Source organism: Apostichopus japonicus, chromosome 22 (genome assembly GCF_037975245.1).
Source record: "Apostichopus japonicus isolate 1M-3 chromosome 22, ASM3797524v1, whole genome shotgun sequence".
NCBI lineage: Eukaryota > Metazoa > Echinodermata > Holothuroidea > Aspidochirotida > Stichopodidae > Apostichopus > Apostichopus japonicus.
The window spans coordinates 11,312,202-11,337,811 of NC_092582.1; the positions used below are offsets into that span (position 1 = coordinate 11,312,202).

The 25,610-nt window shown below is 37.3% G+C and overlaps 1 protein-coding gene across 1 annotated transcript; it reads right to left on the reverse strand.

The window, feature by feature from the left end:
* Window positions 1-615: 615 nt before the first annotated feature.
* Window positions 616-24,015, reverse strand: LOC139963372 (uncharacterized). Its single transcript, XM_071964058.1, has 23 exons — window positions 23,871-24,015; window positions 22,405-22,534; window positions 21,773-21,925; window positions 20,796-20,906; window positions 20,251-20,394; window positions 18,909-19,020; window positions 17,946-18,088; window positions 17,390-17,530; window positions 16,536-16,717; window positions 14,967-15,093; window positions 13,696-13,862; window positions 13,356-13,455; window positions 12,461-12,618; window positions 11,208-11,337; window positions 10,458-10,642; window positions 9,783-10,012; window positions 9,204-9,360; window positions 8,431-8,691; window positions 6,927-7,081; window positions 6,307-6,411; window positions 5,471-5,617; window positions 4,350-4,447; window positions 616-3,257 (listed from the first exon to the last, which is right to left on the reverse strand). Exons 2-23 carry the CDS (start codon window positions 22,519-22,521, stop codon window positions 3,036-3,038), a joined length of 3,345 nt encoding a protein of 1,114 aa, XP_071820159.1. The 5' UTR covers window positions 22,522-22,534; window positions 23,871-24,015; the 3' UTR covers window positions 616-3,035.
* Window positions 24,016-25,610: the final 1,595 nt, after the last annotated feature.

The following is a 25,610-nucleotide window of genomic DNA, read 5'->3' on the forward strand; positions in this document are numbered from 1 at the left end:
TGTATAATTTCCTCCACTGTCTTTTACTGTTGATGATGCTTTACTTTTGAAGTCAACATTTTATGTTAAAATGTTTTCAACAATTTACTTTGACATTATTAGAGTGAACGAATCAATCAGACAATTTTTGCCCTCTCCTGTATAGAGTGTGAAATCTCAATGTCTCTTAAAGTTATAGCGTAATTTAGGATTTTTCCCCGCCTCTTTTGGGAATGGGGGGGGGGGAGGGGGATCATCACATACTGAAGGTCAAACAATTGACAATATTGTCATTATTTTAATAGTTCAAAGCATCTTTATGCTTTTCTGAAATTCCCTTCACATTCTTCTCTGGTTGCGTCCAAATAGAAGAGTTGATTGTCTCCAACAATTGGAATGCAATGTGGAAAGTACTAAGAGAGACACATTGGAAACTGATTAGCAGAGACCCGCTGGAAACCAATTTGCAGAGACACGCTGGAAACCAATATGCAACTTTTTCATCAAATTCTCTTTTGATTTGATTTTGTACTGGGGATGGGGGAGTGAACATAAATTCGCTAATTCATTTCATAAGAGCTAATCTGACGAATGTTTATCTTCAAGTTTTGATTATATTTCAATTTTATTTTTCCATTCTCCATGCAATGATTTTATCCTTACTTAACTCTTTTCTTCCTTTCTGATTTAGTTGCTATTTTCTTCATATATTACATTATGTCGGTATGTGTTTACAGCATGTAGTATGTGTCAAGCCATAAATGGCTAGATGAGCCAATCTTGGTAACCAAATTTCAGTGTGAAATTCTTGCTATATTGAGATTTTAACGTAGATATCATTGGCAGGCATGCAGAGCTTAAGAACGTCACTGTACATATTTACGGGTATTTTGGCATTGTCCCAAAACATTTCATTTTCCCTACTGGGGTTATTTTTTTGTCCACCTTCATTGAGGTATTGCCTCTAAATTTAGAACGGACAGAGTTAAAACAATGGCACTTAAAATTGACCAAGAGGTATCGTTATTTGTGGATGTAATAAAAAACAGACTTGGATATTTCTCATGCGAGACAAAAACAAGCCTGTAACTTTGGTTGGAATTTGCACTATGTGTGAGTTACGCCTAGGATATGGAATACATGATTTACTGTGGGTTGATGTCTGTCTGTCGGTCTGTCTGTCTTATTATGTGATATTTAGTCTCTTGTAACCTCAAGGATATTTTCATCATAATAATCTTTAAGCCATCGAAAAAGCAAAACTGTCATTAGAAGCTATAAAACAAAATTTAATAAATGTCGAGATCAAATGAAATTCATGGAAAAATTATACCATAATAATTTATACAGTGCAGACACACTCTATAAATCTTCTGGTAGGCGTTGGGGAAGGGGTCACCCCACGGGGGCCTCTCCACTGCACCCAATAACTTATTGTTCAATGTGTATTTTGTAATTTGTATAGACATTTTAATGCTGCATATTAAAGAGTGCAGATAACTTTTAACTTCTGGACATATTAATGATCAAGAATTATTTTCTGTTTTAAATCTAATACTTTCAACTCAGTTATGTGACTGTGATGTGACCTCTCCGTTCAGTTATCAGGCTTGTCTAGAAGTGAAAAGGGAGACAGGAAATCCCATTTCAAATAAAATGATCTTGGCGTTTGTTTAATTTCTATGCCATCGTAAAAATATGTCGTGAAATACCGAGAAAGAAATTAACAAAAAAAGAAGAAAAAATAAAAAGAACAATGACTACTAACAAACGTTTATTGTAAGCCTAGACTTTCTTTGTCTCATTTGTCATTTTCCTCAGAAAAAGAGAATATTTTATATAAATAAGTTACTTTTGGAACTTTAAAAATAAATACCAAATACAGAGGCAGGAAAGGAAGTTTGAGCGGGACCAAGATCAACCGACGGACATTTTTTCAAGGGATGTCTACAATTTTTCTGAATGTGAAAAGTAAGGGACTATAATGGCAGGGTGAAGGGGAGGGGGTGGGCATGAGGGTGGGGATGGGGGTGATATTCCGTTGTTTGGTTTTGATGGATACTACTACACAAAACCTATTAATACAGATACTCTGTAATCTCTAGCTAATGAATATGATATTAACAAATATTCACCAGAATAAAAAACAATTTTTTCTTAATGTGCATTGGAATGTGTATGAAACAGGAACCAAACTTTGTTTACAATATTGTACTAAGGCAATATGGAAAATATGTGCATACCATTCTTGACATAACACACTCAATGAAAGAATTAGGCCTACACTTTGGGTAGCAGTATCGTTTGGACTCATAGAGTGTCAAAACGGTGACTAATATGGACTGTTGGCGTCCTCGGTCTTGCTTGCGGCAGATACATCCATACCGATCAGGGAATAATTTAGTATTCAAATTATTGTGCAGTACGTTTCAGAAGTTCTGGTTCCTGTATTAAAACCTTAATACATTCTTAGGGCTCATATAGCAGTTTGGCCATTCGTCATAGCATTTTGTGAAGAGGTGATACTGGATTAATTATTCACTGCCGATATCACAGCTGGGGTATTAATGGACTCTCTGCAAGTCCCAACATCATTTCAATAGCATTTCTTATGTCACATTATCAAACATTGAAGTGATTGTAAAACAGACAATTTTTTCTATACAGTTGGAATATTCTTGATACAAAACTATTTTGTCTTCTTCTTTATGCACACAGATTAATAGAAATGATGAAAAAAAAAAAAAAATTTACATGTCATATTAAAAAATGTCCACATTCATCTTCCTTCCCTGTCCTTTCCCAAAATATGTAGATAAAAACTTGGGCTCGTTGACAATTCATCCGTTAGAATAGTTTTCATAAATCTCTACCAGTTATTCGAGAAACTGTCTTCTATAAACGTATAGAGAATGAGAGCGCCATTGAGGTGTGGAGACAGGTTATGAAGATCCGCTAGTTTAAAACAGATCTATTTCAACACTTGGGAGAAAACGAAAGCCGTTTTACTCTTTACAAATACGGAGCTATTTCCATTTAAGTGTCCAATCTTCATTCTAGACTTCGGTCAGATCGCTGGATAGCAACGTGTCGACTAATTGGTAGATTCTATGTGACTCCTTGTGCCTGACCATTGTGTGTCCTTTAATACAACATTCCAAGCTACTCTGATCTGAATCAGTCTTAGACTCTATGACTTCCATAATCCGGGCTAATCTGTTCCTTTGTGATTCATCCTTGTAAAGATTGTCTGGTTCTAATCCATTTAAGAATTTTGTCTAGAAAAAAAGGAGACAACAATAAATAGAACTTTATTTAAATAAATTTTCAATGCAAAAGAGGATTTCAAATATTAAACGATAAGTTGTTCAAAAGAGAATTTAAAAATAGATAAAAAATCAACTCAATTGCAACCCACAGCAAGTTAAACAATAAGTTCATATAAGTTGCCTTTACATAAATAACAGGTATGACCATACACTATACAATATTATCTCCATGACAACTGCCAGAAAGCAAAGCAGCACAGATTTCATTATAGCCACGAACATCTTCAGCTAGAGCCGTGCAGAAAATTACAGCAGTTCGACAGGAATAGAAAACTAACCCATATTCAGGTAAATTAAAGCGAGAGAAGGCAGGAAAATAATTGATTTCAGAACGTGCTTTCCCACTAAATGAAACATCAATACAAAAATCTACTAGACATATTGCTATATATTTCAAAATTTTGAAAGCAGATTGTGAGTTCACATCTACCATCCACACATTCCTTCCCTCCCACTCAAATATACTTTAAGGGGTGTGAAGAATCGCGCACAAAGAAACGTCTGATGCTGGTAATCTGACCTAGTTTTGAATGAGGTGTAACAGAAGGTATTAGACACCACCATCGATCCCAGAAAATACACACACAGCTTGCTACCGTCGGTAATTAGCCACTAGTGTACAGTCAATACATGCAGCTACGGTCAATACCCACAACACAGTGTACATAGCAGCGATGGACATCTCAGCAGGGAGTTGTTATGGAACTCCCTGATCTCAGGTCCAGATAACAAGGTATCACGTTTCATTACTGCCTGCATTTGAAGCGACAAGAAGAAAACTTCACTTGCAAGCAACGGAAAGTTAACTTTTTTCAGAGTTTTGGGGCGAGTCTTCAATGCCTTTAACCATGATCCATCATGTTCCACATTCTTATTGGCTTTATTACGATTGATAGTGTATGATTTGAACAGCAATTGGATTATTTAGCCCTCTTGGTAACTAAACTTTCAGATATCTTACAAGTAAACTAATATGCAAACAAGACAAATAAAGAAAGTAAAATCCCATAAAACTACTACTGTGGTACTACTACTACTCACTGCTTGATCTCCTTGCACTATTACTTCAATGCTATCTGAGTTATCCTCCAGGTTCAGCTTAAACAGGTACTCATAATTCATCAGTATTTTACGTCCATCTACAAGAACACAATAAATGCAGGTAAATGCTTTTATTAGAAGTGCTTGTTTTACTACACTAGGAATTAGTAGACAACAATAAAAGGTATCAAATGGAACAGGCTTGTGTTAAAAGCTGGCCGTAATCAACAACCGTTTGAGACCGGTGTTCATGTAAGATGAATGCAAAATTATTTCCCTGGCATCGGTTGCACTTGTCAAAACTAGGCATATTGTAGTTGTGAACTGCCGACAGATGGCGTTGCGTCGGACAGTGTGTGGCTTGCTTTGGATGAATAACTATAAAGTGACTTACTGCTTACATCAGGGCAATAGCGGGGGGGGGGGGGGCGGGGGCATAGTATATTGATACCAGGTTCTGTTGCTTTGGATGAATAACTATCAAGTGTCTTACTGCTTGCATCAGGGCAACAGTGGGGGGGGGGCAGAGTATTTTGATGCCAGGTTCTGTTGCTTTGGATGAATAACTATAAAGTGACTTACTGCTTGCATCAGGGCAATAGCGGGGGGGGGGGCATAGTATATTGATACCAGGTTCTGTTGCTTTGGATGAATAACTATAAAGTGACTTACTGCTTGCATCAGGGCAACAGCGGGGGGGGGCAGAGTATTTTGATGCCAGATTCTGTTTCTTTGGATGAATAACTATAAAGTGACTTACTGCTTGCATCAGGGCAATAGCTGGGGGGGGGGCATAGTATATTGATACCAGGTTCTGTTGCTTTGGATGAATAACTATAAAGTGACTTACTGCTTGCATCAGGGCAACAGCGGGGGGGGGGCAGAGTATTTTGATGCCAGGTTCTGTTTCTTTGGATGAATAACTATAAAGTGACTTACTGCTTGCATCAGGGCAATAGCTGGGGGGGGGGGCATAGTATATTGATACCAGGTTCTGTTGCTTTGGATGAATAACTATAAAGTGACTTACTGCTTGCATCAGGGCTACAGCCGGGGGGGGGGGGCAGATTAATTTGATGCCAGGTTCTGTTGCTTGGGTGAATAACTATAAAGTGACTTACTGCTTGTATCAGGGCAACAGCGGGGGCAGAGTAATTTGATGCCAGGTTCTGGTGAGGACAGAGGGACATACTTTAGACACGCCTGAGGAGGTTGAGAGAGCTTCAGGCCATTCTTGCAAAGTGTGATGACATCTCTAGCTGAGACATCTGTTTCAAAAAGGCAAAACGAATCAATGTTAGTCAATAGGACAGGTGTTTTCTTCGTCAAATGCAAATGCACTTTCAAACTGGGAGAAGAAGCAACAAACTGAAGAATAGATGCCAGGTACTGAACAGATCAACCCATTATAACAGGCCAACAGTAGTATTAGCATGCTTAAATTTGCTACAAAGTTTCAGACAAATAGATAGATGGACAGATGGACAGACGAAAAGAAGGATATCTAAACTATATAAATATGTGAAAAATGGAAAGCAGACTGAGAAATTATGAAGGATAGAAAAAGAGCAAAGAAATATTTGACTAGAACAGAATCCAAATGAGTGACATCTGGATTACATTTCCTCCATGGGGTTGCCATGTGGAAGCCACAGTACCTGGCACAAGGTGGAACCAGGGTTCATGCTCCAGTGTTGTTCGATACAACCCAGAAAGCTCTTTTCCAGCAAGAATATATATGTATGTGTATATATATATATATATATATATATATATATATATATATAGAGTAGGTTGGCGTCTATCTTGGCGCAGAGTGCTCTATGTCCATTGGACAGAGCGGGATATATGTTGATACTAGATGAGTGTTCCACTAGTCTCATCTAGTATCAACATATATATATATATATATATATATATATATTCTAAAATATGGGGAATTGTTGTAAAATCTCACTATTCACTTCCACTGTTCCATATTTCCCTTCTAGTTGGATAACTTTTAATCTCTGGTGCAGTGTCTGTGTCTCTGGCTGGCTAGATAGAGTTGACGACTGAGACGCTTGATAAAAAAACAACAAAACATGTACAAATAAGTTAATAATGTTAAGTTTAATAGTAACATACATATGTTATTCTGTACACAATATCGCATACATACATTATTCTGTACACAATATCGAATACATTATTCTATACATGCATATCACATACATATATTACTCTGTACAAACATATCGCATACATATGTTATTCTGTACAATCGTATCGCACACATATGTTATCCTGTACATATATCTTGTATACCATATAAATCTTCCCATGATATATAATATAACTTATTCTGAACATACACACTATATGCCAACTTTACTCTGTACATACACAATATATGCCAACTTATATTGTACATACACACTATATGCCAACTTACTCTGTACATACACACTATATGCCAACTTTATTCTTTACATACATGTCACATACCTTGTTAATCCAAATATAGAAATCATATACCATTTTATTCCACACATGCACATGATATACCCCCTTATTCTGTATACTCCAGTGCTTTACCTGTTACATAATCATTACTGGACTGGGAATCAGACAGGCTCTCTCCCCGTCTCGCTCGTTTAGGGGATCTCCCCGTAGATGAACGTAATGTCATTCCAGATGCAGTACTCTCGGGAGAGTCTTCTGCCTGCTTTCTCTTTGTGCTCTTGGAAGGACTGTGGAAGTAGAAACCATCAAGATTAAAGTCCATGAAAACACTCATAGGAAGGTGCAAAGGGCAAACATTTGATTGTCTCATCGATGTGAGGTGTAAGGTCCAACAATGACAATAACAAAGGGTGATGTCAGGTCCAACAATGACAATAACGAAGGGTGATGTCAGGTCCAACAATGACAATAAAAAAGGGTGATGTCAGGTCCAACAATGATAATAACAAAGGGTGATGTCAGGTCCAACAATGATAATAACAAAGGGTGATGTCAGGTCCAACAATGATAATAACAAAGGGTGATGTCAGGTCCAACAATGACAATAACAAAGGGTGATGTCAGGTCTAACAATGATAATAACAAAGGGTGATGTCAGGTCCAACAATGATAATAACAAAGGGTGATGTCAGGTCCAACAATGATAATAACAAAGGGTGATGTCAGGTCCAACAATGATAATAACAAAGGGTGATGTCAGGTCCAACAATGACAATAACAAAGGGTGATGTCAGGTCCAACAATGACAATAACAAAGGGTGATGTCAGGTCCAACAATGATAATGACAACGGGTGATGTCAGGTCCAACAATGACAATAACAAAGGGTGATGTCAGGTCCAACAATGATAATAACAAAGGGTGATGTCAGGTCCAACAATGATAATAACAAAGGGTGATGTCAGGTCCAACAATGATAATAACAAAGGGTGATGTCAGGTCCAACAATGATAATAACAAAGGGTGATGTCAGGTCCAACAATGATAATAACAAAGGGTGATGTCAGGTCCAGCAATGATAATAACAAAGGGTGATGTCAGGTCCAGCAATGATAATAACAAAGGGTGATGTCAGGTCCTACAATGACAATAACAAAGGGTGATGTCAGGTCCTACAATGACAATAACAAAGGGTGACTTGGTAGTCAGATCTTCACCTCTGATGTCCCTTCATCTGCTACTGTCCCTATGTACTATTTCATTTCATTTACTCTACTTGCATAAAAGCAGCCTCTCTGCAACCAACAAATAAATGAGAAAATCTTCACAGTAACTGGTAATATACCCAGAACACACTACTAAATTTATAATTTCTTGACCAGCCAAGGGTTTCTCAGAAAGGACAAACTTCAAATCACCACATTTTCAGGAGTAATATTTTAAGTCTGGGCTTTCACTTAGCATTGCATTATTTGTTTTGTTTTGTCTACCATATAGATGCCTATCTCTCTTATATTATGTTTAACTATAATTATAATGATGATTTACGAGTGTCCTGAGCTCTCCGCAGAGTTGATATATGTGCATTGTAAACTTCTTATATGATTATTATTATTATTATTTAATACTACGATTACCTTTTTTCATTAGTAGCAGCCTCTGTAAATTTCCCTTCATTTGCCTCCACTGCCTGCTGACTCATACGCTGTTGTCGGGCTTTAATTCTCATACTTGATCTGGGTCCTGGTTCTTCACTTGTTCTTGCTGATCCTTCCACTTTGCTACCAGGGGGTCGTAACTTTCTCCGTCTTGGAGAATGTCGTCTGCTTGACTTGTTTCCTTCATCAATGGTGTGGTTTTTTTTAACTGGAAAATCTTTCAGGAATGAGAGTCCGCACCTGCAGATACGAATGCAGGAATACGATTGGACGATTGTGGAATGATCATATTAGGGCACAAGGAACTGAAGTTTTGAGGGAAAGGTGAAAACTGCAACAACAAGTAGAGTGAAAAGAAACATATATTTCAGACAGATATTCCCAGTAGTATGAATTTTGAAAATAAATTTGTTGCACAGACTGATAACACCTTTCATTGCAAAGATAGGAATATTCAATTTTGGAGTCACCTGTATGAATGTATCTGGCAACAGAAAACTGAATGGAATTGTCATGGCAATGGAGCAAAGATTGTTTTCACAAAGTACATATCATTTATACAGAAAACATAATAAATAATCAACTTACCAATTGTTAATATTTCTATGAGTCGTGAAGTCATATTTATATATTGTGGGTGGGGGGGGGGAGGGAAAAGTAGGAGGAGGGGAAGAAGTTGGAAAAGGAGAAAAGAGGAAGTTATGGAGAGAAGGGAGAAAATTGGGAGCATGCAAGGGAGTTTGTAGGCTTACCTGTGATTACAAGCAGGACAGCGAACATGAACAAAATCCCTGACATCTGCAGGAACGAAGCTTGTGACTTTGGCTTTAACTCTGAACTTATTTGGGAGTTGAATACCTTTGGCTTCAGAGATGGACACAAATTTTATACGTTCGCAGTTCACTGTGACTGGGGAAGACAGGTGAGAAAATAAATTAAAATATGTTAATCAAAATAAGAGAAATTCTTGGTTGGGAGAAGTCTCAAAAGCGTAAAAACAAAGGAGAAAAAAATCCTTAACTTCAAAGTTTTGTTAAATGAAATGGAAAAAAAAATGAATAACAAATTTGCATATGCCTCCAAGTCATAAGCTTGGGTTTCATAGAATTGTATATATTGTACACAAAACATTTCGTTACTCAGGGAAAGAAATCTGGCAAAAACTCATACTTACAAAATAATTTTTTTTCAACTTTGGTGTTAAAATAATATAATATTTATTATCAATATAAAGCAAGTTCTTAACCAACCTGTATCAAATCTTTGCTTAGTAATCTCAGGGTAGTATTAACTCTGTAAAGTGTTGTTAGAACTGACTTGATATAACTCACATGATGCAAATCTTTGCATGCATCTCAACTCCTCGGACACACTGTCTCTCTTTCTCCTGTTTGCATCTTTATCTCCATTTTTTGAGGGACCTCCTCCATCCTCACCATGTTTGTCCTCCCTAGTGGAGTCCTTGGACCTCTCATTTCTGGCGTTAGCTCCTGCCTCATTGCCTCTATCTGACGGTATCGTCCTCTCTCCAGGGATCTTTCCCAGCAGAGCGTCAAGCCTCCTGAAATTTAAAAGGACCACGTTGGACAAGACAATATCTCAGAATTGGAGTCAGAAGGAAGACACATGACACCAAGGATTTATCTCAAGAACTTAGTAACATCATTTATAATCTTCGAGGGAAACAAAGAACTGGATATATAGGCTTAAAGCAAACTTTATAGATAAAATGGGCTTGAGCAGCAACACAAGACTCTCTAGGTTCAAACTTTATAGATGCAATTGGCTTGAACAGCAACTCTCTGGGTTCAAAACAGATGACATGCTAACTAAAATAAAAACTGAAGAAATATGGAAGAAACATGCTGCAAATACAGCACTAAATGACTGACTAATATTGTTCATTTTAAAGGGACTATATCAAGATAGCCTGTCCCAAAAAAGTACACTTGACAAAATCATTGCAATAAAATAGGTTAAATAAATAATTTAAATTAAAGCCATACCTTTTCAGTGGAACGACAAGAGGTGAATCAGGAGATAGAATCTGGACATTTTTACCAAATGTGACCCCTTTGTGTAACACCAGTTCTACCTTGGTGCTTCCCATCGGAGGCAGAACGGCTCCTTTCCGAGGAAGAGGAGGGTATCTTGGGGCGTGGAGGTTTGTCACTTTCACAAAATTTCCCGGCTAAATGAAGAGAAATGATTTATTTATTGACCTTTGTAATAAAATACATGAAACATAAAATGCGAGAATGGCTATACAGAAGCTTGAAAAGCAATCCTCTGTTGCTTGTATCCTAGCTGCTACAGAAGAAGCTGGAATACTAGGGGAACAGTACTCAAGATGTCTGGATGTCTCATACCTTCATTATTTTTATGCAGGTTCACTTAAAATCCAGACTAAAATATATAAAAATCGTATTTGCATATTTATCATTATTTTCCCATAAAATGTAAAGAAATTCTGGACTAGTTGAAGAGGCTGCATTTCTCACAAAGAAGATCTCTCAAGCAAAATGAAACACACCACTGTTGTTTGCTATATTAGATGTTATGAATAAATGCAGCAAAATTTCATATCATTGAGAATTGCAAATCAATACTTGATTACCTGAAAACCTATAGAAAATTAAAGAGAAATTAATAATTTTAGCTTTTGATTTTTTGTTTCTTCTTTCCACTTTGGACAGAAAATTGATGTGGTTTTCTATTTTTGCAAAGCAGCCACCACAGGTTCTGTTAATTCTGACCTTAATCTTCCGTCCATTCTCCATGTGATTATCATAGAGGCATATATCTTCTGCCATGGGGCCAGCCGTTTCGGCCAAACCTGGTATCATGGACACACTGTAGTTGGTGCAATCCATCTTTCTACAAGGTCTATATGGAGACACAGTGAGGGAAGATAAACATTGTAAAATGATGTCATGAGATAAAATCCTAGAAATTAGATACAAAGCTGTAAAACTAATGCTTAAATGGTTTTAACATGGATGCAGTATGAACTAAAGGACTAGTCTCAATATATAATCATAGTATAACCGGGGAAATTTATATTTGATGCAAAAGTTGTACGATCTCTTTTCCAAAATGCAAGCACTGAAGAGATCGCAAACAAGCACACCTGTGTTGTGCCTTTCGTTCAAAAATGACAAGACGTGAATGACTGTGTCTTGAAATTCACAAACGATGTCATGTCTGAATGAGACACTGTGTGGATGTTTACAAATTGAGAGGCAATTGCTTGAGAACAAGTGAACAGTTTGCTTGAGAACAAGTGAACACTATGCTTGAGAACAAGGGACCATTATTCACAATAAGAAGTGAACATTATGCTCGAGAACAAGTGAACAGTTTGCTTGAGAACAAGTGAGCGCTATGTTTCAGAACAAGTGAGCATTATTCTTAATAAGAAGTGAGCATTATTCTTAATAAGAAGTGAACATTATGCTTGAAGACAAGTGAACATTATTCTTGAGAACAAGTGAACATTATGTCTGAGAACAGAGGAACATTATTCTTAATAAGAAGTGAACAACATGCTTGAGGACAAGTGAACAGTTTGCTTGAGAACAAGTGAGCGCTATGTTTGAGAACAAGTGACCATTATTCTTAATAAGAAGTGAACATTATGCTTGAGGATTAGTGAACACTATGCCTGACTACAAGTGAACATTATTCTTGAGAACAAGCGAACATTAATTCATTTCCTTTAACTGATGATTGTTATACAACTTATTGTCTGCTTATGTTCTTAATGTCTACTGGCCGTAAGATGTAAGTGCCACCTTTATGTCTACTGGCAAACAGTGAAATCCACTGGCAATTAGTCAGCAAAGACCCTGAATTTTGAGGCCCGAGTGTGAAGTCACCTAAACTTTTTCATATAGTCTTTTTTTCCAGTGAATAGGTTCCCACTTCAACCAGATATTCGTTTGCCCTCTTTTCTCATTTGTTTTTGTCAGGGAAAACAAAACAGGAAATGTGAGATGGATCCACTTACAGGTTCATTTTAGTTCCGTCCCAAACGTTGATGCAAACGCAGGATATATCACTCATTTCCACGGTCTTGATGACCTGGCAGGTCAGGTCAAAATACTGACTGGCTCTGACCTTGGAGAGGGTCATTACAGGTGGATCATGGACTTCAACTGACACAACCTTCAAAGCAAATATAAAGGAAGTCAACATTAAAGATGACAATGTACATCCTATTGTGGGGAGAGGGGGTACGGGGGTGGTGGGAGGGGATGGGAAGAATATGACTTCTTATTAAGTTTTCTGTTATTCCAGTCAACTTATGAATCTATATTTAGTAAGTAATTTTCATATTCCAGCAAATAATACTACGATGATGAATATTGATTCCACCTGCAAAATACTTGATCTCTGGATAGTGTGGTCATTACTCTAAAATATGTTTTATATATTTTCATTTTATGTTTCATGTTTAATTTGTATATTAAAAATGTTTTATATATTATTATGTGTAAAGATATTATTGTCAACCTACCGCATACTTTTTGGTAAAATTTCCTACGAAAAGGCCTGAAATCTTGATTCCAGCTTTTAGTATACAGCAATGACTAAACAATAATTATAATAAATAAACATATGAGGGGTGTGTTTGGGAGTGTATGCTTTGTTGCTAAGGGTGTTTGTTATGTTGCTAAGGGTATGACCAAGTCAAATCATCAAAATTAAACAGTGTTTTCAGTTATGGAGGGGTCTTCATTTGTGTTAGTGAAATACAATGAAAAACCAATAAAGATTGATCTCTGCAAAAGACAAAGCTTTCAAACCCGAACGTTGGACCAATTATTTTTTCCTTCCTTGCTGTATGACATATTTTGTTTAAATTGCAGACTTTTCCCTACATAAATTATCTGTCTCAGTACCTGCTGCAGGTGTGAAGGTGGACCTGCGCTTTGAGCAGTTCCATCTGTTTCGACTTCTGCTTCGGCAAGAAGAGCATCCTCGACGGCAGTCTCCAACTTCCTACAGCAAAACAATCAAGAGAGAAATTAAAACAAAAAAGAGCAAAAAACAAGTCCACCAAAATTTACACGACGGATAATGTGACATTTGTGCATAGACTTTGACGGTTTGTGAGTGCAATGAACAAATTACATTAAATGTCTGCAAGCCAAAAGTGTGCTCCATTGGATTTTGATTTTTGATTTTTGAACTTAAAAAAAATTACAAACTCGGTCAATCATGTATTGTCTTCAGACTAACCTCATTAATGCTCGAACCTCGGCACTGTTCCGGTTTAACCTGACCATCCCTCGGCCGTATAACGTCCCATCGAGAAGTACGAACATGACCTTTGGATTGACCTTCCCCTGCTGTTGGCTACCACCAGTGCTAGTGTAAAGGTTGTAGAACCGCACAAAATCACCAGGCTAGTTCACAAAAAAACGAGTTAAAGAGGAAGTCTTTGAGGTTATATATCAAATTCAAAATGAAGGATGCAAACGAGTTATTCGGTATTTTCTCTCTTTTTTTTGTCGAGTGCAGCATTTGAGTGGTAGCAGTCTCACGTAGACTGAAACAATCTAGTAGCAATGCTGTTGCATAAATTATGTATCCATGACTACCAAGAACTAAGGCAATGCCTCTGTCCATATCAAAGTAACACTTTCTACCTGGCATTTTATGTAAATAACATATTTCAACCTAATTAGGTTTTTCATGAAAAGTAGACAAAGGCCTTACTACATCTGATAGAAGACATTAAAGGCCTACAGCAAAAGTTCTCAACAGGTGGTCTGTGGGCTAAATCAGGTACACAAAAGACCTCAATCTCCCCAACAAGTAACCAAAATTTTTTCACACATCTTGTATATGGGTCATTAGGGCCTTAGGCTTGACTTGGTTTACATTTTTATCCTAATTGCCCCATCTAGTTAAAATGAGATTTGGCTTCTCTTTGGCCCTTTGCTCCAACTGATGTTTCTCTCTGGCCCTCAAATAAAATTAATTGTAAACCACTGGCCTTTGATGTTTGCAATTATTAAAATAACCAACTTTTCTTGAAGTTTTTTACTAATATCTGTGGCAATGTTTATTCACCAGGATAACAATACAATTTGTCCTCACATGTTACTTCCATGGCAAGATGGGTTACATTGCAAACAACAGCCAGGCATTGAATATCAAAAGAGGCAAATGTTTTCTTTTGCCTCAATTATTTTGGTGAAGAGAAGGCATCTCCAATCATCATGACAATCCTCAACAAGCTGTGAGTCTATTTTAATCTTTGTAGCAAAGCAAAGAAATCTTGTATTTCTAAATTTTTGCATTTTTTGCTCAAATGGTTTGGGAAAGAATGCAAAATATGTATTAATCACACCTTGGCAGCTCTGGGATGTCATTCTTATGTCTTTAGTCTTACATCTAAAATGACATAATTTATTTTTTTTCATTATGTTGTCAATAATATTATCTCTATCATATAGGCCAATGATGTAAACAGCGATTTTGGTCTACTATTAAGCGGTACTCACAGAGACAGATTTGGCAAATTCTTCGTGCTGACCGTTGACAAAGATGTCCACTGCTAGAGCACCGACTCTGTCCACCTCAGCCTGTCTTTCTTCATCCAACTGATAAGTATCAATGTGAAATGATGATCTGAGGTAAAAAAAAAAAAATTTGTAGCTGTTTTGTAGCTTCCAAAGCAAGTTTTTTTCCCTATCATCATTTTCAACGTTTATCATATTGGGTCAAATGCGAAAATAGTTCATGGATTTTTAGCATTGAACACTCCAAGAGTATTTTCTAGCTACTTCTCTTGCAATTATTTAATAATTTACAAGAGCAAAGATCTTATTTGCTAGAGAAGGTTTAAAATTAGTTCATTTAGGAATACTATGCCTATAATGACTAAATAAAGCTATCCCGGTTGTGGAAATCCCTATTTACCATTAAAAATGTATTTTTACTACACAAACATTGTCATTACAAACACCTAGCCTTAACATTGATATTAACATTGCAACCCATAAAAGAACTCAGCAGTCCTTTGCTGCAAAGCACAATTATTTATTTATTTATATACATATGTGCAAACCCTAATGTGATCTTATGTATTGTTTTTTGCAACAGTTTCAAAAGGAACCAGCAATATATAACTGACGAAAATGTAGATACTCATATAGGACACTTAAGTTATACTTCCTACATGCACCTTACAATTTACACTTTTTTCATCTCATACCCCAGAGGTAAGACACTTTAAAGTTACCTCCTAGATGAAACTTACAATTTGTTCTATCTCATATCCCAGAGGTATTAAAGACACTTTAAGGTTACCTCCTACATGCACCTTACAATTTACACTTTGTTCCATCTCATACCCCAGAGGTAAGACACATTAAAATTTCCTCCTAGATGAAACTTACAATTTATAGTACTTTGTTCCATCTCATACCCCAGAGGTATTGCAGACACTTTAAAGTTAACTTGTAGATGAAACTTACAATTTACACTTTGTCCATCTCATATCCCAGAGGTATTAAATACACTTTAAAGTTACCTCCTAGATGCAACTTACAATTTACACTTTGTCCATCTCATATCCAAGAGGTATTGCAAACACTTTAAAGTTAACTTGTAGATGAAACTTACAATTTACACTTTGTCCATCTCATATCCCAGAGGTATTGCAGACACTTTAAAGTTAACTTGTAGATGAAACTTACAATTTACATTTTGTTCCATCTCATACCCCAGAGGTATTAAAGACACTTTAAAGTTACCTCCTAGATCAAACTTACAATTTACACTTTGTTCCATCCCATACCCCAGAGGTATTGCAGACACTTTAAAGTTACAGTACCTCCTAGATGTAACATACAATTTAAACTTTGCTCCATCTCATACCCCAGAGGTATTAAAGACACTTTAAAGTTACCACCTAGATGCAACTTACAATTTACACTTTTTTCCATCCCATGCCCCAGAGGTAAGACACTTTAAAGTTACCTCCTAGATGCACCTTACAAATTAAACTTTGCTCAGTTCCATGCCCCAGAGATAAGACACTTTAAAGTTACCTCGTAGATGCAACTTACAATTTACACTTTGTTCCATCCCACACTTTGAGGTTGACACATCCATGCTGAGATGAAACAGACACTGCAATAACTTGACAGATGAGATCAAAGTGTTGACCTTCAGTGACCATGGATAAAGTCAACTTTAATCTCTCAGAGAGGAAACCACTTTCTTTAGACCATGTTCTAAGTTCTTTAACCTTCAAAAAACAAAGAAAAAAAAGTCAAATTAACATAAAAATGACACCGTTTTCAATTTTTCCAAATCTCCAGATGCCCAAGTAACTTATAAATCATAAATTATGTTAAGAAATAATGTGACGGTCGCATACATAAACTTGAAAAATACAACTTTTTAAACATTCATAAAAGATGCAATTTTATACTGTAACGGATTAGCAATGTGTTGTTAACATAACAAAATAAAACTTGGTCTAATCTATCGAGGCTGACTGCGTAGGGGTGGTGACCTTTGACCTCACATTGCTGTAAATGTTGAATTCACTGATAGAACAGTGAACAGTAGAACCATACACAAAATGGTAAAACTAAATCCCACTTATATTCCAACTTTTTTTTTTATTTGTTTATGCTTGGGGTAACCATAATTCATCCAAAGAAAGAAGGGCAAGTTGTCCTGGCAGTGGGAAGGGGCAGAAGTTGGTTGTTCTCCTTCCCACTGTGGTACAAAACCTGACCCTGAAGGATACTTCTCTTTCTTACAATGCAACTATCTAAACATCCAGATTTTTGTCTTTAAGTTTTGGAAATCCGCTCTTGTAAGATAGATGAAAGAGAACGTGGACGATTAAATCTTGATGTAAACTACGCAGCAAAGCCATGTTATAAGAGGGAGGGTGCCTATTTTTTACCTTTTCTTTATCAAGTTCAGAGATGGTGTAGTTTGTGGTAGTTGACCTAGGTTCCATGGGTGCTTCAGGGGAGCCATCAAAGACTAGACACGAAAATCCAGGACTTTTCTGACCTTGAAGCTCATCTCTGAAAACTATTACCTGAAAAAAAAAAAAAAAAAAAATCAAGATTTGCAATTAACAAAAGTTGTGATAACATGAATATCTCTGTCCAAAAAGCTTTTTCAGCAAAAAAAAAAAAAATCAGCAAGGAATGAATTATTTACATTAGTTTGTAAAAATTTTGAGACAATGGCTCATTTTATTTATATTAGTATTAACGACATGCAAAAGGCAAATACCCCCACCCCCCAAAAAAAAAAAATGTTTGGCAATATCCTTATTTATCTGAACCCCCCCTAAAAAATGGACTAATCCAACTGGTGTAACCCATGAATTACATCACAATAGAAACAAGGAGTTTAGCGTAGAGGAAGACAAATATCACGAATGAACATCTTGGATTCCGAAATACCGATTGACAAAGTGCTCGAGAACGTTTTTTACGAGGTCCTACCTTCAAACGATGGAATCGTACAATGTTTCCCACATCGAGTACCTTGGGCATGGCGTTGAGGTCAGAGTTGAAGATCAAACACTTCAGGCCGGACACTTGCGCATCTATGCTGGGGTCAACTATCGTTATCATTGTGCAATAATCTACAGAAATGCCAAAAAAATATGACCAAAAAATGGGGGATGAACATGATGATTATTAATTTTACCTGCAGAATCTAATTCAGATTGAACAATTTTATTCAGTTTTAAATCAAGATATCCTCAGAATGTCCAAGCATGAGATTAAGAATGGGAATAATGAAGTTTCTATTACATCGCTACGGTTACCAACTTAAGGATTATTAGCAGTGATGGTTGAAAAAGTCTGTGCTAGTGATTACTGGATCATCAAAGGTAGTAGTGATTACCAAGGATCGGAGGTAGTGGTTGCGTGTTTAACAGTGTACATTCAAGGTAAATGCTTTTGATCACAGGATCAATGAAAGGGACTGCAGGATCAGATGTTGTGATTGTATGGTTAATAGCACTTCATTATAATAATGATGTAAATTAATACCGCGCCCCTATGACACAAGTGTCATCAGAAGCGCCTAACAAAGCAAAACATTACATATCAAAGTGACAATTAAATAAGTAGGTTTTAAGTTGATGTTGAAAAGCTGGAAATGTTGCTAACATTCCTCAAAATAACCGGGAGAGCACTCCAGAGTGCTGGGGCAGCAATACTGACAGCATGTTTACTGTAAACAATTGCTATACATTTATGAACAGACAGTAATAACTAGGCATTTCTAGGGAAATTGCTGATTACAGGATCAATTAATGGGGATACAAGGGCCAGAGGTAGTGCTTGTATGATGAGAAGCAGGGTATTGATACTGAGTACAGTACATTTTCGTTATAGGTAATGCCAACTCAGAATTCCAAAGAACTGAATTTTCAAACAGAGGGTCATACACACCGGCTCCCGAAGTCTTATATGGAGGCTTGAAGAACTTAACAACTCCATAGACATCAACACCTCGGGTGACTTTGACATCTTTCAGGGGAGTATAACGATAGTTGTATAAATCCTGATAAGAACAAGAAACATACAATAATACAATGCACAAGAAATTACTTTGTGTTTGTGATGAAGTTAATCATAAATGTGAGACATTTGTCACCAATGGGGCTCTCCAGTCACAAGCCCAAAAACAACACAGGGACTGTCATACTGACCCTATCTAGCTAATGGCACTGTCATATTGACCATGTCTAGCTAATGGGACTGTCATATTGGCCCTATCTAGCTAACGGCACTGTCATATTGGCCCTATCTAGCTAATGGCACTGTCACATTGACCCTATCTAGCTAATGGCACTGTCAAATTGGCCATACCTAGCTAATGGCACTGTCTTATTGGCCCTATCTAGCTAATGGCACTGTCATATTGGCCCTATCTAGCTAACGGCACTGTCATATTGGCCCTATCTAGCTAATGGCACTGTCACATTGACCCTATCTAGCTAATGGCACTGTCAAATTGGCCATACCTAGCTAATGGCACTGTCTTATTGGCCCTATCTAGCTAATGGCACTGTCATATTGGCCCTATCTAGCTAACGGCACTGTCATATTGGCCCTATCTAGCTAATGGCACTGTCACATTGACCCTATCTAGCTAATGGCACTGTCAAATTGGCCATACCTAGCTAATGGCACTGTCATATTGGCCCTATCTAGCTAAAAATGGCACTGTCATATTGGCCCTATCTAGCTAATGGCATTGTCATATTGGTGTTATGGTACTTTAATTCAGAGATTGTTAATAGTACAATCACGCACATTAGGGCTGGTGAGCTCTGTTGCAATTCCTGAGAGCCCAATTGGAATAGGAATGAATACTGCACCACTTATAGCTTAGGTCTTCGAGCTATCCCATACTACTAATATGATATATACCTCACTATAATAAATACCTCATATATATATATATATATATATATGTAATTTAAGATGTAAAATATGAAAAATATGTAAAATATGAAAAACATGTCAAATATGTCAAATACGATGAATACATAAAATATGTAAAATATTAAAACGAGGGCTTTACGTTTCAATCCTAGCATAATCTCCTTACTTAAATGAAAAAATAGTACTTAAGGACAGTGTCACACAATAGAAGACACAGATGGACAGACATATGAGCAAATGAATACTGTAGAGAAAAAACTATTCATATGTCATGTTATAAGATGTGTTCATGTATATGTCTCATTGGAGATATTACATAGAAGCAATTTCAATAAAGAGGTACCTTAAATAAGGCAGACTGTTGATTCTGGTCCACAGTACCACCATTGAGTGTAGCTGGAGTAGGCGCAGCATTTCCAGCTGTGGTATTTTTATCATGTGTTGTTGCCGTGGTTGATGCTGATGCAGATGTGTTTTTTGGCATGGACTGCAAAGGAAACAACACACTAGAATAGAAATAACTACGAGAGAACGCTCACTTAGACAAACATTGAACACTACAGTACTGCTCTCATTATAAAGGATTTCATGGTGGCAAACAAACAATGTGAAACTAATGCAGGAGCCTTCTCAATAGTTGAATTTTCCTATTATCGATCTGTGAATGGCAAACTTGGTAGTCCAACATGTTTATCATGCATAGCTTTCAGAGCAACCTTATAGGATATTGCTGGCTGACAAATCAGATTAATTCATATATTCGATGATGTAGGGATGTGGAAAACATCTCGTCACGTCATGTCCCTAACTTAGTCACGAGAGAAAGGCCGGTAATCTTAATGGTACAGTTTCTCAACTTGTACACTATTAAACTATATAAGTACTTACCCAGATATCCGGGTTGCTCTCTGACGAGAACACCAACTGACAGGGATGAATCATATCCTTAGAGAAAGTCGATGATTTCTGAATTGTTGCATTGGCAACAAACACCACATCCTGAAAATATAAGGCCAAGAACTTACTACTGAAAATGGTAGAAGCTTAAATACTTAAAAGATGATGCTCTATATTCATAAACAGTTTAATTTATCATAATATCCTTTCGTTTTGGTACCTGCAAGTACTCACATGGTCTTCTAAAGCATCATTGCAACCAAGTTGTACAATATTTCTAAACCGAACCGTCACTTTTATTGCCTAGGTTTTGGCAGTGCTCAGTGATTCGGTCAAGAGGTCAGCAGATATCTTGATATTGTGACAAGCTACTGTATGGAGATGCAGCTTTTAGCTTATAATGGTATCGAAAAGGTTCTCTTTCTAACATTTTTTTTCCTTCTACCTGAATGTAATCAATTAGATTAGAACAATGCTTCAACACAGTATGTTAAACTACTAGGCGGTCCAGAGATTATTCTATATCATCGTTCGTGACAATCGAATTTAACTTGTATCTTACAGAGCTGATAGTTTTAAAAGGGATTAGTAATTAACTACCTTTACACAGAAAGTTGTACTATGAGTGTATTTTAATGGAGATCAGTAATTAACTGTCTTTACACAGTATGTTATGAGTGTATTTTCATGGGGATTAGTACAGTAACTTCTTTTACACAGTATGTTGTACTATCCATGTATTTTAAGGGGGGTTAATAATTAACTGTCATTGAAGATTTTGATGACACTGATCTATAAATTTCTTGAATCATCCCAAAAAATTGCTACTTTTAGCTGCCAAGGGCAACCAGTAGAATGTATACAGTAATACAGAAATGTATATTGTTGTCCCCCCCTCCCCCCCTACCACCGTCCCAAAATGAAACCATGATACCCAAGAACAGCACAGCTGCTTCCCATTTGCTTACCCCAACATTAACGGCAGAAAAGTCCTTAGCATACTGTCCGATACAGTAGGCATTAATTTTCTGGTCTGACAAAGGTCCAGATTCAAGGAACACAATTTTCCTTCTTGGTGTGGTTCCAACCCACTTCACTCCCCAATCTTTATACAAAGTAAGCTGTAGATTGAGATACAACAGTGTCAAGGGAAACTCTTTTTTCATAGAGTATATGATTAAATAGAGGGGAGAAAAATGATACAACAACATAAGAATGTAAAAAAATCCATAGTCACCATACTGTAAATAATTAAATACACCACCAGTGATGGTACAAATTTTGAGAGCGGGGGGGGGGGGGAGGGGGGCTGGAGGGGAAAACTTGTTTTAAGTGCAAAATTGCATCTGTATAGAAAACTATAGATTGCCCATCACAGGCAAATTAAGCCGCAGTAGGCTTCAGCTTTGTTCAAGCAGAGCTGAGTTGCTGGGAACTAAGGGGCAGACATCATGATCAGGGAACAAATGCGTACTCCACCCCCACCCCCATTCCTCGGTGATGCCACTGTATACTACATGCAGATATGAACTCTTACTTAAAACAAAACCAATTCATCTCTGAAGATTTACAATGTCATGAACATCTAAAAATTTGTCACCTTCAAGAATCTGTTAATCAAAGAATCGTCTGGCTTTAAATGTTTTAGTTGTATCTGTTGGAGCCCAAACAAAGCTTGTATGTTACAGACATCTGGTTTCATAAGTGTAAACGGCATCTTGATGTAACATCTGAGAAAAGAAAAAAGGATGGCAAATTTAATACAAAACCTTGGCACTTAGTTTGCATATAGTTTTGTATATAGGGCCTATTTCTGCCTGTTTATTGGAGAGTGATTCAAGAAAAAGGGATGAACTAGCAAGTCTACGTGGATTAAAGTGGCAACAGTCCTTGGTGATTATTTTGGGTACAAAAACCACCTCTGCTGCAATTCTCACCTACCAGATTTATGTATTGAAAGGATTATCTGGTAGCCCTTAGAAGTTACCTTAAAAAACGATCAATAATTTTCCAAATAAGTTTTCAAAATATGAGAATGCTAATGTTGCGTTTGACAAGAAACAATTTTGTAATCGTTTAGGATGGATATTTCAATATACTTTAAACAGTACATAGAGAATGTGACGTCATCTTCATAAATGCAGATTACGGTGTAACACAAGATAAGTTTGAACAGCAGACTCTTCGTTGTTTAAACATCGCGCTGTCCGGCTCCAATGCGAAGAATGTTCACATATAGGCTACTCTAACGTTTACAATCGGGCAGTTCTGCAAAGCCTAAGCTTCTCGGTACTACATTCTGCTCTGACATTGATTCCGCCAAGTTTCATCTTAAGATGTTCCACATACTTTTCAAGCTTCCTTTTACTGAAAAGTTGATCCATGAATTTTATTTCAGCGACTTCGTAGAACAGTGTATGAACTGTAGTTTGAGTGTGAGAGTGTATTATGTGCACGCTAAATATATATATACTGTACGTAATATATCATAGGCAATCGCCTGTGCTATCGTCTGCTTGTTTACTGCTATTCCACTCAAAATTTGACCAATTTATCTAGATCTACTAGCCTATCTTTTGGCTTGAGTCTTAGACAAAGACAATTTTTAGGTCTAAGTGACAATACAGTAGCCTATTCATGCATTCAGGAACCGATGGTGTAGCCACAACAGCATAATAGTTAATACATCGGACGTAGCCTAGCCTAGCTTTAGTATTTCTCTCCATATTACTAGACTCCGCATATGCTACGGACGCCGAACCAACCTCCTTTAAGGGTATACTGCAATGTCTCTTGTATAGTAGCTAGGATATGTATATCCCTAGTTCCGTTTCGCCGAGGTTTTGTCTTTTTAAAGGAAACGTGATGACGAGTTCGCATAACTAGTACTTGGTGGAATCGATACATCCACAGTAGCGTAGGTCAATTCTCTTAGGATATGCTGTTTCGTTATACTGTAGCCTAACGGCAATCTGACTCAGAAATTCAGAACTCTTTGGTCATTTTGCGGAAATAATGAATATGAGTAACCACCGTCAAAAGTGATCACCAATTTGATATTCTAACCTCAGTTAGCTGGGTTCATAAAGAAAACGTGCACGATTCCAAGGTTCCAAATTGGTCAAAATCCAGCAATACTGAAGCATCTCGTTCGAAATTCGTTCAACTTTGTTTTGGTAAAAGGCGCCCTCTGTCGAATGGACCATTCACAAAATCATACCTAGGATGGGTGGCGCTCTTTTGGTTTCTCTCTAAGTTTTCATGGTTGTATCATACCTCGTTTTTCGTGGTTAAAATAAAATTTCAAATTCATATCTTCTTGGCAATTCATATGAATTTTAACGAATGGAATTTGCAGCCAGAAAAGCGTTTTCTGAAGCTTTGGAACCTTTCATATGCATCCTGAAGGAAACTTTAAATCTGTCACTTTTTGGCCCAGATTTGACAATTTTGTAAGGCTTATGAATTATATTGCACTAAATCACCACTTTTTATTACTTCCTAAACTAACACGTTTGATGAGTGGAGCCCTTTTGGTTTCTCTCGAGGGAACTAAAGTTGGATCTTAAGTCTTTTTTTCATGTATAAAATATAATTTCAAAGTTCATATAACTTCTTGGCATTTCATATAAGTTTTAAAGGAGTCCTTCATGGCAAACTACTTTTGCCGCGAGAGGAGCGTTGTCTGGGCGTTGGGAACCATTCATTTACAGCTTGAAGGAAATTTGAACACTGTCATCAGGCGCGTATCCAGGGTTTTCAAACCCGGGGGCGCGAATTACTATCTAAGCGGAGCGCCATCATCGGTTGGCGCGCAGCGTACAAGAAAATTTCTTGTTTTGAAACCCCCCAGATCACCGGAAACGGCACTTCTCGGGCTTGAAATGACCAACCAGATGTACACTTTTTGCCTGAGAACCAAGTATTTCCTAATAGTTTTTTCCATCCATAACCTTTTTGAAGATTGTCAACCCGGCACACATCATGTTCGACCTGATCGCATCTCCTGTGGGTCTTTGCTTTTGTAGGTGATCCTACGTCGCGGCCCACAATACCCGTCAGCCCCACTTTTCAAGGTTTTAAGCCCCATATTTGTTCAGAATTTGAAAATTCACATTTCTCGTGAATAAACTCACTTCAAAACATACCCATAATCTGGTACAAAATTTCATCTATGGACAACCAATATAAAAAAAAACTTCCTTCAACCCCTAACAGACCGGTCAAAATTGCACGAGTAGAGGGAAGTGTGATGTAGAATGTTGGTCAGAAATTTTCGAAAATTCAGACACAGTTAATTTATTGGTGTACAAATATTAAAACCTGTTATAACGGCTATTATAAAACTTGTTTGAAGGAAATGAAAAATAGCAGATATTTCCGAAACCGAACACTACACACATAGGCGTAGGAGGCGCGGCGGCAGTGGCGGAGCTAGGGGTATTGGTCAGGAGTGGCGAGAATGGTCTGAAGGGGCGCTTTCGACACTATCTAAGCGGAGCGCCACCACTGGTTGGCGCGTAGCGTACAGAAATTTTTGAGTATAGATACTCCCTAGATCGCAGGAAATGACTCTTTCTGGGCCTGGCTAATTTGCAGATAAACGAAGAATAAGGTGTCATCGCCAAATTACACCAACAAAATGTGACAAATGTCAATAAGTAGATGAGAGCGCAATAAAAAAGTCAATAATCTAAAATAATCAAAAAGTGGTAAAGAGCTGAAAAAGGCGCCAGCAGTCCATTTGAGTCCGTCAGGGTGGGGGGGGGGCATCCGCCCCCCTGACCATATGGACGCTCCGCCACT